The sequence below is a fragment of the Spermophilus citellus genome (assembly GCF_964194105.1).
Source record: "Spermophilus citellus genome assembly, chromosome: 6".
NCBI classification, from domain to species: Eukaryota; Metazoa; Chordata; class Mammalia; order Rodentia; family Sciuridae; genus Spermophilus; species Spermophilus citellus.
This window is the reverse complement of record NC_138187.1, coordinates 117,185,722-117,203,721: the sequence shown is the minus strand read 5'-3', so window position 1 is coordinate 117,203,721 and position 18,000 is coordinate 117,185,722. Positions and strand designations below refer to the sequence as shown.

The 18,000-nt window shown below is 34.7% G+C and overlaps 1 protein-coding gene across 1 annotated transcript in view; it reads left to right on the top strand.

The window, feature by feature from the left end:
- Window positions 1-18,000, top strand: part of IARS2 (isoleucyl-tRNA synthetase 2, mitochondrial) — a 61,972-nt gene that overhangs the window by 7,139 nt on the left and 36,833 nt on the right. Inside the window, exons 3-12 of the mRNA XM_081299130.1 lie at window positions 6,185-6,344; window positions 7,290-7,438; window positions 7,527-7,576; window positions 7,659-7,768; window positions 7,859-7,949; window positions 8,295-8,410; window positions 11,573-11,742; window positions 12,995-13,085; window positions 14,466-14,617; window positions 17,691-17,851. Of these exons, the coding sequence (XP_081155256.1) occupies window positions 6,185-6,344; window positions 7,290-7,438; window positions 7,527-7,576; window positions 7,659-7,768; window positions 7,859-7,949; window positions 8,295-8,410; window positions 11,573-11,742; window positions 12,995-13,085; window positions 14,466-14,617; window positions 17,691-17,851 (1,250 nt within the window). The remainder of the gene's footprint in view (window positions 1-6,184; window positions 6,345-7,289; window positions 7,439-7,526; window positions 7,577-7,658; window positions 7,769-7,858; window positions 7,950-8,294; window positions 8,411-11,572; window positions 11,743-12,994; window positions 13,086-14,465; window positions 14,618-17,690; window positions 17,852-18,000) is intronic.

The following is an 18,000-nucleotide window of genomic DNA, read 5'->3' as shown; positions in this document are numbered from 1 at the left end:
CTCAGACTCATCTTATTTGGAGTTTGTTCAGTTTTTTCAATTTATGGGGGTTATATCTGCCAAACTGAGTCATTTATAGCCATTATTTACCTCTATTTTCTCATCTCTATCTGAAAAAGACTCCTTTCAGAACAATAGTGGCCTGAATGTTAGATCTTTTGTTATAGAACTACAAATTCCTCATGTTCCATTTTGTTTTTGGTTTTTTTTTCAGTCTGTTCTTCCTTTGCTATTTAGACTGGGGACTGGGTAGTTGCTGTTAGATATTAAAGTTCAGTAGTTCTTTCTTTTGTCCCCTCCATTCTGCAGTGGTCCTATCCTCTGAGCTTTTTTATTCCTATATTGTAATTTTCATTTAAAAATTTTTATTTGATTTTTCTTTATATGTTCTACTTCTTTGCTGAGGCTTTCTGTTTCTTTGCTCAGGATTTCTACTTTTCCAAAATTTCCAAGCATGTTAAAAATTCCTTATGAAACATTTTCATCATGACTGCTTTAAAATCTTTGTCAGGTGGTCTAGTTATTTTTTTTCATCTCATTGTTGGTTATCTATTGTTGTCTCTTTCATTTTGTTTCAGATCTTCCTGGTTTTTGGTATTATGAGTGATACTTTTTAAAAAATTGACACCTTTACATTTTGGATCTTCTGAGATTTTGAAGCATATTTAAATGATCTATTTAGTTAACATTGCCTTGGCAGAAGAAAATCACCCTCTGGCTCCTGCGAGGTGGGAGTAGAAACCCAGATTCTCCATTCAACCTCTCTTGACTCTGAAGAAGGAAATTCCTCATTACTGTTGCAAAGAGTGGTAGTTCTGCCTTTTCCTAGGCCTTCACTGATACCCTGCTGGTTACGAGGTGTTAGTTTGCCTTGTTTGTGATCACTGGGTAGTTGTTAAGGTCCCTACTGCACTAATCCTCGGGATACCACACACAGTGGAAACAGGGAGGAATGCCTGGTTACTGCAAGGGGACCTACTAACTAGACGGATGAGGTTTCATTACCACCCAGTGAAGATGAGATTCCCCACTACCTACCTATGAGGCTTTCTTAGTACACTCCAGCCAAGGAGAAAAGGTTAGGGTAGCTTGGGATGAATTGGTGAAGTAGGTGTCTGGGCACCTCACTCTGCATTTTCCTCAAAGAGGTGAGGAGGTAGTTGGCTAGAGTAGAGAATCTACTGCTTTAATGTTCTCTCCCTTGCTAGGCTGCCCCTTTCCTCTTTCTTTACTTAGGAGAGCAGGCTTTTGTTGTAGCTTTTTTTGGTCTGTACCTGTTGGTTTTTCCAGGTTGCTAACTTCTGTTGGCCTAAGTCTTGGATATATAAAACAAAAAGAAAACTCAAGGAACTTAGCATTGTATTCTTGGTCCCAGTGTCACTAAACAGTCCGTCTTCTTTGCTTTCAGAGTGTCCCTTCATTTGCTTTATGTATAATGTCCAGGATTTAAAAATTGTATTAAATTGGAGAAATAGGGGTAAGTACTTCTACTCCATCTTAATAGAAGTGAAAGGTCTATTTTTAAACTTTTTAAAAGTTCATTTTTTTTTCTTTTGGAGATGGGATTAGAAAATACAGGAAAATTGAAAGAAGAAAATTAAAATTACCTTAATCCTACTACCCAGATACAAATACTGTTAACATTTTAAGGTCTTTCCTTAGTGTTTATAATATTGGTAAAAAGAAGCAGAGCTGGGCATAGTGTTGCACACCTGTATTGCACTTGGAAGGCTGAGGTGGGAGAATTGCTTGAGCCCAGGAGTTTAAAACCAGCCTATGCAACTTAGCATAGTAAGATGCCATCTCAAAATAAAAAATAAATTAAAACAAAAACAAGGAAATTACTGGATAATTAGTGTGCATTGCTTTTCAGTAGATTTTAACACATTCTATACTATGCCTGACATGACAGACTGGTCCTATTATACTTACCTAATACTGAATATTATTGCTAATTTGAGAGATCAAATGTAATATCTAAATTTGCCTTTTTTCTATTTATATGCTTAATTTTCATGTTGATTTATTATTATTAATGTTAACTCAAATACAGTTGTGTTTTTTTGCGTTGATGTCATGTGGTAATGATCTAAACAGATATCTGTTCCAAACAACAAATTAACTTTTTCAATACTATTTATCCCTTTGCCATGGTTCTGTGATCCTTATTAAATCATATATACTAGATACGTTTTGGGGCTGTCTTCTGATCTTCAGAAAATCCAACTATTTTTGTGATGCTTTGACCAGTTGAAATTTTAGAAATTTTATTAGAAGAGGCAAGTGTGTAAACTAAAAAAGAAGAGGCGAGTGTGCTTTTTGTACAAGTAATACTAACCATCCTGTTTTAATCTTTTATTATTATAGTAGCTCATATTAGATGGCCTTAATGGGGTTTGCTTATATAAATCTTGGTAATGAAGTTTATATAATTGAAAAAGAAATGAGGTAGGTCTATAAGTACTGATAAGAAAGATGTCCAGATACTATTAAAATTAGAGTAGAAAAACAATTTATAAAACTATATTATATCAGAATCTAATTTTATTAAAAATTGAAAGCTTAATATTTACTGTTTTTGTAACACTTGCATATTTTGAACAAGGACCTTGTACTACTCTTGTAGTCAGAAACAACAAAGATTAATACAAACATTTTAAAATGAACTTAGTAGGCAAAAAGTGAATCTTGAAATAAATGAATTTGATGTAGAAAATGAATGTGAAGAGTCAAAGAAATTTAGCGAAAGATGAGGAATGACTTGCTCTACCAGATAAGGATTATATTGTAGTAATTAAAGCAATTTGATTCTGGTGCCAATCAGCGATGAAAAATAGGCTGCTCTGGACTGGTCTTGTCCATTCCCATGTACTCTTGTTATTTATCACAAAGAAACTTCAATTGGTGTTTGCTTTAAGATTATTCCTATTTTAAATTATTTAAGGTTTACTTCACTTATCCATCCCTCTCCAGGAAATCTCTGCTACATTGCTACATTTGTTTTAAAATAATTAGTATAGGCTATTGTTTTAAATGTATCTAGCAAGACTGTTTTATAACAAGAATACAAAATAAAGCTCTTTTACTCTAAACTCTTTGGTTGCAAAGAACAGAAAGGGCAACTTTAACTGGATTAAGTAAAACAGGGAATTTACTGGGTGTTTTACCTGTAAAATCTGGAGATATTTTTAGCTCTCTGCATGCCTAGACCTAGGGACTCAAATACTATTATGGATTGTTTTCTCTCCATCTTTCACTTTTTGGTAGGCTTTTCCACTTTTAATGACTTCTCTCCCCTGCCCAACCTCCCACACATTTTCCAGCAGTTCTATGCTTAATAATTTCATCTTCTCTTTTCCAGCAATATCTTACAAAAGTCCTGGAATCAAGTTTCTTTGGCCTGATTTGGGTCACAGGTCTATTCCTAAATCAGTCATTGCAGACTTGGGGATAGAATGTGTTGATGGCTGTAATCGATCATGTGTTCACTCTTGGAGCTGGAATATAGGGGATTCTACTCCACTAGGATTGAGGGTAGAGGAGTAATTACCAAAAAAACTGAGGCACCATACAAAACCATCTCTTACATGTCTACTTAGAACCCCTGTCAAAAACCAAGGGCACTTTGGAAGCAGGGGAAGGTCAGTTCCTGCTCTTTCTTGAACAAACCAAGGAAGTCTTGCTTGCTTTCCTCTGTGTGGAATGTATTTCCATATACTTATAGGGGTCACTTCCTTTGTTCCTTCAGGTCCTGTTTAAATGAGATTTCGTTAGGCTTTCCTGATGTCTCTCTTAAATTGTACCATCCCAACCCCAATGTAATTTTCTTTTTTTTTTTTATATTTATTTATTTATTTTTTAGTTCTCGGCGGACACAACATCTTTGTTTGTATGTGGTGCTGAGGATCGAACCCGGGCCGCACGCATGCCAGGCCAGCGTGCTACCGCTTGAGCCACATCCCCAGCCCCCCCAATGTAATTTTCTAATCCTTTAACTTGCTTTTATTTTATCTATCTATCTATCTAATTATTTTTTGTGGTGCTGGGGATTGAACCCAGGGCCTTGTGCATGTGAGGCAAGCACTCTACCAACTGAGCTATATCCCCAGCCTTTTATTTATTTATTTTTAATAGTGAATGGGTATATTGGTTTATTTCTGTTTTATTTTTTTTTTCTTTGAGGGGAGAAATCCTATCTTTCCTTTTGAGTGCCATATCCTAGTTTCCTAAAATAGGTTGTGGCACACAGTAGCTATCAAATGTTTGTCTGTCAAGCAGAGGAATACATGAATATTGTGATGGGAAAATCAAAGAGCCAAAAGTGAAAAATGACTATGGAGCAATTTTTTTGGAGGAGGAAGATAGCATTCAATGCTGAGAAGTTTGATACCCAAACGGGCCTGGTGTGTGCTAGGTATATGCTCCACCTCTGAGCTATACCTCCAGCCCTTTTTATTTTAATACAAGTTGCCCGTGCTGACCTTGAATTTGCTATCCTCTTTCCTCATCCTCTGGAGTAGCTGGGGTTATAGATGTGGACATGCTGGGTTCTACTGTTTTTTTTTTTTGTTGTTGTTTTTGTTTTTTTTAGTATTTATTTTTTAGTTTTCTGCGGACACAACATCTTTGTTTGTATGTGGTGCTGAGGATCGAACCCGGGCCACACGCATGCCAGGCAAGTGCGCTACCGCTTGAGCCACATCCCCAGCCCCTCTACTGTTCTTTTTACTAGAGGTTTTACACATCATTACCTATTACTATTACATTTTTAAAATCCTTGTAGCTAGGCATGGTGGCGTACGCCTGTAATCTCAGCAGTTCAGGAGGCTGAGGCAGGAGGATTGCAAGTTCAAAGCCTGCCTCAGCAATTTAGTGAGGCTCTCAGAAATTTAGTGAGACCCTGTCTCTAAATTAAAAATAAAAAGGGCTGGGAGTGTGGCTCAGTGGTTAAGCACTCTGGGTTCAATCCTTGATTACCGCTCCCCCTCCCCCAAATAATTTCTTATAAAGTCCTAATTGTTAGTTCAGGTGATTGATTTCATTCTCGTTATATACTTGAAAGCAGTACTATTCAGTAGAAATAGAACATAAACTACAAGTATGAGCCACATAGGTATGTTTAAATTTTCTAATAACTACAAAAAAGTCAAACAAATTCAGTTAATTTTAATGCTATATTTAACTCAACATATCTCAAATATTTAAACATATAATCAGTGTAAAAAATTTTAGACTATATTTTGGGGGTACTAAATGTTTGAAATCTAGGATATATATTTATACCTATCTTAATTTAGACTATCACCCAGATTCTGGACTATGAGGTTAGTGGTCAAAGTATTACTTCCTGTCAGGAAAGAAAATTGAGCTGGACCAAATCTATCTTTTGCTTTCAATACTCCTTTCTGCAATGGTAACACATTGTTTTTCAAGGCTCTGCTGCCCTCTACTACAGGAAGCGAACTAAGATGTTAGGTGTGGTGTCCATGCACACCTGTAATCTCTACTCTAGGCACTGAGGCGGAAGATTTTAAGTTCCAGGACAGCCTCAGCAACTTAGCAAGACCCTGTCTCAAAATAGAAAGGGCTGAGAATGTAGCTCAGTGTAGAGTGCTTGAGTAGCATGCGCAAAGCCCTGGGTTCAATCCCCAATAGGAAAAAGAAAGAAAGGGAAAGGAGAGAGGGAAGAAGGGCAGTAATATGGGTTGCTTTTATTCTGAATTGCAGCTTAAAAAGTGAATTAGTAATTTTAGGCATAATGTTTTTCACTTATAAATCTCTCTCTCTCTCTCTCTCTCTCTCTCTCTCTCTCTCTCTGAGTGGAGATATGGCATTTTAAAATTTTAAATATCTGTTATTTCTGTGTAGCACTTAAATTAGATTTGATAGGTTATTTTATATAAATCCTTTTAAAAATGGGCTTTTGTAGTGTTTTTTGTTTGCATTTCTGGTGTTGAGGATTGAACCCAGGGGTGCTTTTTCTTTTTTCTTACGAGAAGACAGTTCTTACTAAGTTGCCTAGGCTGGCCTCACATTTGCTGTCCTCTCACCTTATCCTCCTGAATCATTGGGATTACAGGTGTGCAGCACTGCACCTGGCTGTAGTGTTTTAAAATGATATTAATAAAAGACTGTAAATTATGTTTTCCATACAAATGGTGATTACTGTTATTCATCTTTGCAGATTTTAAAAGACATAGCCAATAGATACCATATGATGAGAGGTTCCAAAATACATTTTGTGCCTGGCTGGGATTGTCACGGGTTGCCCATTGAAATAAAAGTGTTATCAGAACTTGGTGGGAAAGCTCAGAATCTTTCAGCCATGGAAATTAGAGAAAAAGGTAAATAATCTCAATTTCTGTTTTAAAATAATTAAAATGATATTTATAAACACTGAGGCACTTTGAAAAACTCAGTGCTTTACCAAGAGAACTTTCATTTTGTTTTGGTTATAATGAGATCTGTGGGGAACTATATTCTGTGTCACAAAAACCTCAGATTTTATTTAATTGATTTTTGTGAAACTTTCTCTGTAGAGATTGAAGAAAAGATTTTGTGATCTTGCCCAAACTGCATTATTCAGCTGTTTAGTGATCATATCTTATTAAATTAATGTTTTGGTCAATTTTTTTTAAACTTTCCTGGGTAGGGCTTGTGACCTGTTTCAGGTCCTAAGACAGAAGTAGATTTTAAAATACATATATTTTGAATTATTCTTCTATTTGACCCTTTCCTTTGGCCAGAGAGGAATCTTTTCTTGTATACTGTTGTTTATTTGGATATGATTATGAAGATTATTTTACTACTCTGTGAAGCATGTTATTGTTTACTTAGATTTGATATACTGTTTATTTGTGTGTGTGTATATAATGAAATAAAATTATTCCCTTTTTCTTTTTATTTTTTAATACCTTTATTTTATTTATTTATTTTTATGTAGTGCTGAGGACCTCGAATATGCTAAGTGAGCGCTCTACCGCTGAGCCACAACCCTAGCCCCTCCCTTTTTCTTAAATTAAGAAATAATGAATACTTTTACCGTTTTCTAGAGGTCATTATATGTAGTCTGGAAAATACAGGAAACAGTAATAAAATTTTAATTTTTGGAACTCCAGTTAATTTTAGAACTTGTATCTTTGAGCTTCTTCAAATAATTTTCCTGTAAGAATTTTTTTTTATTCTAAACTATATAACATCTGCATTTAGAGAGCCACATGCTTAAGAATTATAATTCACTGGTTTTTCAAAAGCTTCTTCTTGTCCTTTTTTTTTTTTTTTCCTTTTAGCTAGGTCATTTGCGAAAGCAGCCATTGAGAAACAGAAATCAGCATTTATTCGTTGGGGAATAATGGCAGATTGGGATAATTGCTACTATACATTTGATAGAAACTATGAGGCCAAACAATTGAGAATTTTTTACCAAATGTATGATAAGGTAATGAAGTATTTTTTTTTTCTTTCAGTGTATTAAAAATATATATTACAGAATTTCAGCATTAGTATAATATCTTTGTCTTTTGTAGGGTTTGGTTTATCGCTCTTACAAACCTGTGTTTTGGTCTCCCTCATCAAGGTATACATGTGTTCTTTCATAATTAAAGGGGATGAATTTGTGAAGCTTCCAAATATTCATGTTTAACTTTTTTAAATCTTAGGACTGCTTTGGCTGAAGCAGAACTTGAATATAATCCTGAGCACGTCAGTCGTTCAATATATGTAAAATTCCCTCTCTTGAAACCACCTCCTAAATTGGCATCTCTTATAAGTAAGATTTCTTCATTGATTTAATTTATATAGAATTATAAGTTATGAAATAATAATATTTGCTAACATATTTACAACTTTATTGTCACAGGTGATTCATCTCCTGTTAGTTTTTTAGTCTGGACCACCCAGCCTTGGACAATTCCAGCCAATCAGGCTATTTGCTATATGCCAGAGTCAAAGTGGGTATATTGCAGTTTTTGTTATCCACAAGTAGGATTCATTCTGTCATTAAAATTATGTTAAATTTATTTTATCCTCATTGTCCTCTTAAAATCTAGTGAATTATAACTCAGTTATTATGTTCATATAGATTTTGTGAAGCTTTAGGAGATTCCTTTTAAGACCATATTTCCAGCTTTTTTTGGAAAACAAAACATTTATAAAGTATGGAGTATTTTGAAAATAATGGTTTTTAATCTTGAAATCCATTATTCTAAACTGATATTAGAAATTAAAATGTTATCAGTGCTGGGTTTTGTTTTTCCTTCATTATTAGTAATTTTTTCTCTAAAATTCTCTGTTAGGTATGCTGTTGTGAAATGTTCCACTTCTGGAGACCTCTACATACTGGCTGCAGATAAAGTATCATCTGTTGCTTCTACTTTGGAAACAACATTTGAGGTTATTTCAACATTTTCAGGTAAAATTTATAGATATTCTGACCATCACACTAATCAAAATATTGGGTTGATTTGAGCTCACTACTTTTTTGGACATTCCTCATCATGCATTGAAATAAATGTGACTTCTGCATTTTTAGAAGATAGTTTATACTGATTATGTGTAAATATTAGTACCCATTATTCTCTGAATTTTCTTAGCTAAATAATAAAGTCTCTATATTCATCAGTTCAGATGCAAGCTGATTAGAAGAATAAGCAACTTAACAAAATTAAAGGGCTTTATAACAAAGGCAGGAAGGGAGCTACAGAATGTGTAAGACCATTCAATTCTTTTTGGTGCAAAGATAAGTCAGAGGACCCTGAATGTTCTTTACTCCATACCTTTTCTCAATCTTTTTAAAGTGTAGACAATATTACAGACTTCACTGACAAGTTAGATATTACCACAGATGCTGAAAAATTACAAGATTTTTGAAAGTATTAAGGTTAAATGTAGAGATCATTTGTCTAGATTGCAAAAGTATTTCAAATTTTTACTTTGCAGAGATTTTTTGGGTTGCCATTTGAGTTACTACATGGCATAGTATTATATATCCATCTTGTTCCTGACAAAATAAGTATTAAAATAGTAGGCATGTTGAACAGCTTAAATAGAATAATTTGTGTTGGATAATTTCTTTCCAAGAAAATATGAACTATTCTTAATAATTACTTTGAGGTTTTTTTTTTGGAGGGGGGGTGTTTGTGGGATAATATTAAGTAGTACATACAACAATGTAGGCATAAACTTCATTAAATTTGCTTTTCCCAAGCCTCTGATTATCATAGTAAAAGTACCTAAATAGGATAGCATAAGGTCATTGACTGGTCTTATGAAACTAACTTATCGAAAGGAATCAAAGTGATAACTAGAGCAGATTTCTCTAGAAATTAGTGTTAACAGTTTCTTCTTTAGTATCATTATGGATTATTTGGAAGAAATGCATCCTGAAGTATTAAAGTTTGCAAATGATTTTTCTGGGAATAAAATACCAAGCCAGCCAAGTTGAACTGGAAAGAGAGCTTATGATTTTTTCCCCCCAGAAAGAGTGTTTTATTGTCATTAATTTTAAGGGAATAAACCTTTTAGTACAATAATAGGTACTGTTTTACTCAAAATGAAGTTAAACAACAGATTATTAAAAGATTTTATTGTTCTTTTAGTGGTGTCAATGGATTACATAGTTTTGGCTGCTATATGGTAGGAAAAAAAATCATGAAAGGTGGAGAAATTTCTCTACAGGGATAGATTTTTTTTTTAAAGTTATTATTGCCGGGCACATTGGTGCATGCCTGTAATCCTAGTGACTTGGGAGGCTAAGGCAAGAGGATTACAATTTGTAACCCAGCCTCAGCATGTAGGCAAGAACCCAACTCATAAAAAGGGAAGGAGTGTGCTTGGTCATAAAACATCCCTGGGCTTAATTCCCAATTAAAAAAAAAAAAAAGTAAGGGGGCTGGGGATGTGGCTCAAGCAGTAGCGCGCTTCCCTGGCATGCGTGCCGCCCGGGTTCGATCCTCAGCACCACATACAAACAAAGATGTTGTGTCCGCAGGAAAAAAGAAAAAAAAAACTAAAAAAAAAAAATTAAAAAAAAAGTATATTTAGTTGGAAATGAAGAATTACTTGTGGGAAAGATCTGGGAAGTAAGAGTCATTGAAGTTTCATTAACTTTGAAAGAGTAGACTTTGAAGTGAACAGACTTATTCAGTAGAACTAAGTTATCAATCCTTTTGGTAAATCTGTTATTTTTAGAACATATAAAAGAGATTAGATTATGGAACTTAGACAGTAAAGGTATAGAAAATTAATAGATGATGAGTATGGGCTTTTTGTTCTTTTTTGTGGTGCTGGGATTGAACTCTGGGCCTCATGCATGCTATGCAAGCCCTCTACCACTGAGCTACATTTCCATCCTTATGATATATTATTAAGGGAAGCTAGACTTATATAGAACATCAAAGTTGTAGTTAGACTTACCTTGAAATTTGGGTCTAATCATTTAGAAATCATGTGATCTCAGACATATCGTGTATGTTTTCTGAAATTATTTTCTCATTTGAAAATTGAGCATATTATTACCTATTTTGTAGTAGTATTGTGAAGAAGTTGCTTACTGGGTGCCCAGTGACTATCTTGTATTATTTATAATCTTTTACCTTTTTAGAGCAACATTAGGAAAGCAACAGCAATGGTTTTCCACAGAGACAGTGTCAGAACAGGTCATCTATCTGTTGATCTAGAATTTCTTTTTCTTACAAAATTTACATAATTTTATATAACTTTGAGAAATTTCCTTGGAGTCTTTTGAGTACCTGTTTGTTATAATAGGTAACAATAGATAAAATTGCTAAAATATTTGAATATTTATTTGTGGTAGGTGTTATACTAAGTGCATCAAACATTTAAAATGTATTAATAACGCTGTCCTCACAACAACCTGCTGAGGTAGGAACCATAATCATCTGTATTTGATAGAATCCTAAAGGTCATAAAGTAGTAAAAGGGAAGCCAGCCAGGGTTTGAGCCCAGCCAGTCTCATCCTAGATTTTGCACTTTAACCTGATGTGTTGTTGCTAAACTTACAGAGATAGAATTTCATATAAAACCATTCTTTTTTTTTTTTCCAGATAAAATATTATAGGTTTATTTAAAACTTAATTCTCACCTTGAGTATGCAAAATACAAACTCTACAAAATGTTCATTTTTTTTCTTTGTAGTTTAGAAATATACAAAATAGAGGTTTGCTTAAGTATATATTACATATTTATTAAGGCAGGGAACTATATAGAAAAAAAACACATTTGTTCTGCTTAAGGCATATTTGGGAATAAACCATGGTACGAATTATTGCACATCTGAAACAACAGTGCATAACAGACTGCATAAAAATGTAAAAGAAATACATGAAGCATATTTACTTGACTTAGGTACTTGTAGATCAGAAGACAAAAAAATAACTTTTTCTTGTCAAAGTATACAGTTTTTGACAACTTTGGCTTCCTCATTTGGTACCCTTAGAACCAAAACTCACCAAACACCATCACAAGAAATGCATTTTCTGTACCTGAATTTCTTCTTTTTCTTCTAATATCATAATATAAAACCATTCTTAATAGTGGTTTTCTTTCCCCACAGGTGCAGATTTGAAAAATGGTACTTGTAGTCATCCTTTAATTCCTGATAAAGTCTCTCCTCTTTTACCTGCAACTCATGTGACCATGGCAAAAGGAACAGGATTGGTTCACACAGCCCCAGCTCATGGTATGGAAGATTATAGTGTCGCCTCTCAGCACAACCTGCCAATGGTACTCTTCTCTCTTTTCTTTTAATTATTATTCTTATAGAATCAAAGTGATAAATCCTAACATCTTTATTTCTTGATAATAATAATTTTGGTCAACATAATTGGGTTGTGAAATGCCTAGGTTTATGTAGTATCCTAAAGTTTCAGTAATTCAGAATTAACATGAAATCAAAATAAAATTAGAACTGAAGAATATATACTACGTGGGGACACTTTGAATATGCACAGACCTCATTATATTGTGCTTTACTTTATTGCACTTCACAGATATTGCATTTTTTTTGGTACCAGGGTTTGAACCCAGGGGCACTCAACCACTAAGCCACATTCCCCAACCCTATTTTGTATTTTATTTAGAGACAGAGTCTCATTGAGTTGCTTAGCGTCTCGCAGTTGCTGAGGTTGGCTTTGAACTCAACGATCCTCCTGCCCCAGCCTCCAGAGCTGCTGGTATTACAGGCATGCACCACTGTGCCCGGCTAGATATTTCATATTTTACAAATTGAAAGTTTCTGGCAACTCTGTGTCAAGCAAATATATTGGCATTATTTTCTCAATAGCTCAGATGGTTATTAGCATTTTTTAGTGTAAAGTATTTTTAATTAAGGTATGTACATTGCATTTTTAGACATAATGCAGTTGTACTCTTAATATCCTGCCATAAAATAAACATAACTTTTCTATGCACTGAGAAACCAAATATTTTATGTGACTGGTTTTATAGTTGATCCTGCTTTATTGTGGTGGTCTGGAACCCAGCCCACAGTACTTTTTTTCAGGTATTAAGTCACAGATAAATTACTCCCAGTTCCTAGAAAATGGCAAGTAGATTTTACTTAGTAATTGTAAAGGACAGTTTTTTTTTTTTTTTTAACTTAAAAATCCTCTCTAAATGTATCTTATGTACTTCTATTACTGAGCAGATTTTTCCACTTAGTTAAAAGCCAAGTCTCAAATCGAACAACTATGTACACTGCCATTCAACTCTAAATAATAGAGACCAGTTAAGATGTTTTAGTATATTTTGTTACTTTTTGTTATTATACTTTAGGTATATGCTTTAATAATATATTTTGCCTTTGGTGATTTAAATATATAAAATTCACAAATTTCTATTGATTGAATAAGTGTACCCAAATTTTCAATGTAGAGAAAGAATAGTCTGTATTGAGATGTTTTATGTGTATTGTTTCGCCAGAGATTGTCATAAGATAAAACGTCTTCATGCTTTAATTGTTCAAATGGATTTGTAGGATTGTTTGGTGGACGAAGGTGGGATTTTCACAGCCGAAGCAGGTCCTGAACTTCACAAGAAAGCTGTCCTTGAAGAGGGAACTGATGTGGGTAAGTACTGTACCTGTTGATAACATAATGGCATATTTTCTGAAAAGCAGCCAGCAGTAACCTTTGCTTGCTGTTCTTCCTTCTTAGACTTTCTGCCAAAACAAAATAATTTTATTTTGCTTAACCACATAGTTTAAAATGAATTCAGGGCTTTTTCATCTTTTGCTTCAGAGCTGCTCTACTTTTTAAGCAAATTCAGACAATTGGGAGTGATGTTATTTTAGGGCTACAAAGGTAATGATCAGCTGTGTGACTTTTATGGAAGGATAATATCAAGCTTGGGGCTAGATGTTGGCTATAAATCAGACATTTCCCGCTCCTTTTGGAACTCTTGAAAATAACTGAGCTGGTTATTTGGTTTATATTTTAGAATCGTAGGACTCCACCAGTCTGGAATTCTCTTTCTGCCTTCACGGAATCAGAGACCATTGCTGTGAAAGCTTTCAGTGTACACATTAACACGAGGGTGAATTAGACCTTGCATATTACTTTTCTTGGGCTATAATAACAAATTATCATAAATTTGGTGGCTTAAAACAACATATATTCTCTAAATTCTGGAGAGTAGATGTCCAAAATCAAGATTTTGATAGGACTATATTTCTCCTGAAAGTTCTATGCAAGAATCCTTACTTGCCTCTTCCTAGCTTCTGCTGGCCCCTGGAATCCTTGGCATGCCTTAATCTATGGTCACATCACTGCACTCTCCACTTCTGTTGTCACATGGCCACTTTCAGCTTTTGTGTGTCTCTGTATCTTCTCCTCTTAAAGACATCAGTCATTGGATTTAGGGCCCAGTCTAATCCATTGTGCCCTCATCTTAATTTAGTTACATCTATAAAGATTGAATTGCAAGTAAGGTCACATGCATAGAAATGAGGATAGACAGAGCTTAACCCATCAGACATGCTTTCTTCTGGATTACCTAGAGAACATTTTAAAATTTATAGTATGATAGATAGACAGGCTCTGAGTTTTAAATTTAGAATTCTTAAGTATATCTGTTCATCTTTCCTTTGAAGTGAAGAGTTTCGGGAATAGCATAATTTAGAGCCTGATTAAGGTTTTACAGCCCCTGCTATTCTTTGCCAGGAGATATGCAGATTATGTCTTTGATCCCTGGGAAATAGTACCTATTGGACTAGACTTAATACTTTTTCTTAAATTTTTTTTTTGTATTTGTAGATGGACAGAATGCCTTTATTTTATCTTTATATAGAGCTAAGGGTTGAACCCAGTGTCTCACACATGCTAGACAAGCACTGTCACTGAGCTATAGCCCCAGCCCCAGACTTAATACTTTTCATTAGTTTAGAACACTATTAGGATTTTCATAGTACTTCTTCATTATGTCTAATCTCTTTTTTTTTTTTGTCCTAGTCATAAAGCTGCTTAAAACTTCAAAGAATTTGTTGAAAGAGGAAAAACTGATACACAGCTATCCCTATGACTGGAGGACTAAGAAACCAGTGGTTATTCGTGCCAGCAAACAGTGGTTTATAAATATCACAGATCTAAAGACTACAGCCAAGGTATAAAATGCATTCTACTATAAGGGGTTGGGTTTATCTTTCTCACCATGTCAAAGGATTGCATGTAAGGGTGAGGAGGTGGGGTTTTGGAGTAGATGGTATTGTTGCTTTTGTAATTTGTTTCCCTAGCATTGTAGAGTTAGAAAGGTCTGAAAAGACCTTGGGTTTTATTCTTTCATTATGCATATGTGGGAAAAAAGCTTGAAGAGGTTCAATGATTTGCTGATTCACTTTTCCTGCCCCATATAGTGAAAGTAGCATAGAATTAGGACAGAACTGAGTTTAACACATTTTTAACCCCCTAGAAATTCAGTTCTATACCCTCTTCATTGACATCAAGGTGAGAATCCCACATTATAGAGTAAGTGAGCAAAAGTTTCCAGAACAGTGTTTGACATATAATAGGCATTCAATAAAATTCTTTGTAAACACTTTGTTTCCTTAAGATTGAACTAGCAAATCCATTGAAGGAGTTGTAGCTTTGAATTAACAAATATTTTATAACTGGTATTCTAGTTATTTAATATGTGTTTGAGCTCTTTCATTTAACATACATATGTATCTGTGTGTATACTAGTGTATGTGTTGTGTATTTGTGTGTATATGTGAGCATATGTGTGTATCTTTCACAAAAAATTTGATTCTATTGAATGAAAGAACACAAATTATATATTTGTTAACTAGACTGAATGTACAGATGTTTTGCTGTATAGTTTACAAATAAGCTACTACTGGAATTAGCTGGTTCATTTGTTGGGTTGACAGTTTGGGGTCCTTATTTTTTCATTCCTTTCTGAAGCCTATCTTCCTTACTTTTAAAACATTAACATTTGTAACTTCCAGCTCTAAATAACTTTTTAGTTGAGGAACATCTAAATCTGATATAAGATGTTTAAGCCCAATTTTTTTTTTTTTTCTGTAGTACTGCACTAGGGATTGAATCCAGAGGCAAGGTTCCAACTGAGCTACATCCCTATACCTTTTATTTTTTTTATTTTGAGACAGGGTCTTGCTAAATTCCCGAGACTGGCCTTTAACTTGAGATTTTCCTACCTCAGCCTCCCAGGTTGCTGTGATTACCCAGCCCCCAATTTTTTTAATATATTTTTTTAATTGTAGATGGACACAGTATCTTTATTTATTTTTATGTGGTGCTGAGGATGAAACCCAGTGCCTTACCCATGAAAGGCAAGTGTTCTACCACTGAGCCACAGCCACAGCCCCCAAAACTTTTTTTACAGACTATTTTCAGTAGCTTTTTGTAGAAGTTGCAAAAGTAGAGTCATCTATTGCCACATTTCCATTATCCAGCTTCAACAATAATCAATTTTTGGCCAGTTTTTTTCCCTCTTACCCCACCTACCTTTTCCCCAAAACCACTGGATTATTTTGAGGCAAATACCAGGCATCATTTTTTTTCAGGCAATATTTCACCATGTACATCTGAAAGATAAACATTCTTTAAAGCATAATTCTAAGCTGGGTGCTCTGGTGCATGCTTGTAATTCTAGCAACTTGGGAGGCTGAGGCAGGAGAATCCCAAGTTCAAGGCCAGCTTCAGCAACTTAGTAAGGTCCTGCACAATTTAGTGAGAACCCACTTCAAAAGAAAAAAAGGGGGATGGTGCTGGGGAGATAGTTCAGGAGTTAAGTACCCTTGGTTTCAATTTCCAGTACCAAAAAAAACCCCATAAATCCAATGCTATTATACCACCTTCAGAAAGTCCTTAACAAAATCCAGTAACCCAGTCAGTATTCACATTTCTTGGCTTTCAAAACCAAGTATTAGTCAAATTGAATTACAGAAGTGGTGTTGCTCCAAAAGGTTTTTGGGGTAAGAGACTTCAGTTTAGAAAAGAAGCTATTTAAACCTGCTTAGCAAATGCTTTATTTTGGGGGTACTGGGGATTGAATTCAGTGGCACCTGATCACCAGGCACATCCCCAGTAAATACCCCAAGGGTATTTTCTATTTTATTTAGAGACAGGGTTTCTTGCTGGGGGTATAGCTCAGTTGGTAGAGTGCTTGCCTCTCATGCACAAGACCCTGAGTTCAAAACACTTGTACCACAAAAAAAAAAAAAAAAAAAAAGAGAGAGAGAGAGGGTCTCACTGAGTTGCTTGGTGCCTCGCTTTTGTTGAGGCTGGCTTTGAACTCACAATCCTCCTGCTTCAGCCTCCCTAGCCACTGGGATTCCAGGTATATGCCACTGTGCCTGGTGCAAAAAAGCTTTTTTTAAATGAAGAGTTTAAGTTAGCATATTTTGACTTTTTTAGGGGATTAATAACAACCATTTATGCTGTTCAATTGATCTTTTGGTAATTGACAAATACAATCAAATGCAGATAGTTGACAACTTTTTGAGGAAATAAAGAAAGGGGGAGTTTTCAAAGGATGGTAAATAAATAGGAAGTAACTGATATTTTGGGGAAAGTGTTTTCAGCATTGTAAACCTTGCTGTGTAAAATCAAGCTATATTGTAATCCTTGTTTGTCAACCTAGGACAGTAGCTTATTTTTAAAGTGCTTACAAAAATGATTAAACTCAAGTTTGCATTGATCTTAACTATAGTTTATGAAGTATATGTAATACTTGTACTAAACCTTTTATTACCAGTTTTCTTTGTTTTTGAAGTGGAGTCTCCCTACATTGCCCAGGCTGGTATCAAACTTGTGTGTTCATGATCCTCCCACCTCAGCCTCCAGTCATTATTCATTCATAGTTCTTTTTGTGCCTCTGTTAATAGGTGTGTCTTTTCCATGACCAGGCTTGTTACCAGTTTTGATCTAGAGTTGGTGTAAATTGGAAATTGGTATAAAGTCTCTTGTTACATCCTTCAAAGATTAAGTCTGCTCTTGATAATAATTAATAAGACTTTGGTGACTCTGTTTTTGTTTTGCCTCATTTGCTCTGAAATCTTTAGTTTTTTGTGGTGTTTGGTTTGGGGAGTGTCGGGGGGATGTGAATGACAGCCAACAACCAAAACGAACCACTGCATAAGGAAAAATAATGACAGTTGTAGAAAAATTTATTCTGCTCTCTCTCATTAGTCTTGATTTATGAATCAATTGCAGGAATTGTTAAAGACAGTGAAGTTTATTCCAGGAGCAACACTGAATGCCATGGTTGACATGATGGACAGGCGTCCGTATTGGTGTATATCCAGGCAAAGAGTTTGGGGAGTTCCAATTCCTGTATTTCATCATAAGACAAAAGATGAATACTTGATCAACAGGTAGAACTTTTTATGATAATTTTTTGTTGTTTTAAAGTGAATTGTGTTCTTTTCAGTAATGGAAAAAAATAGTGTAAACTATTGAGATTCTCATATATTTTTCATTTATTTATTTTTCAGGCACTGGGTATTGAACCCAGAGGTGCTTA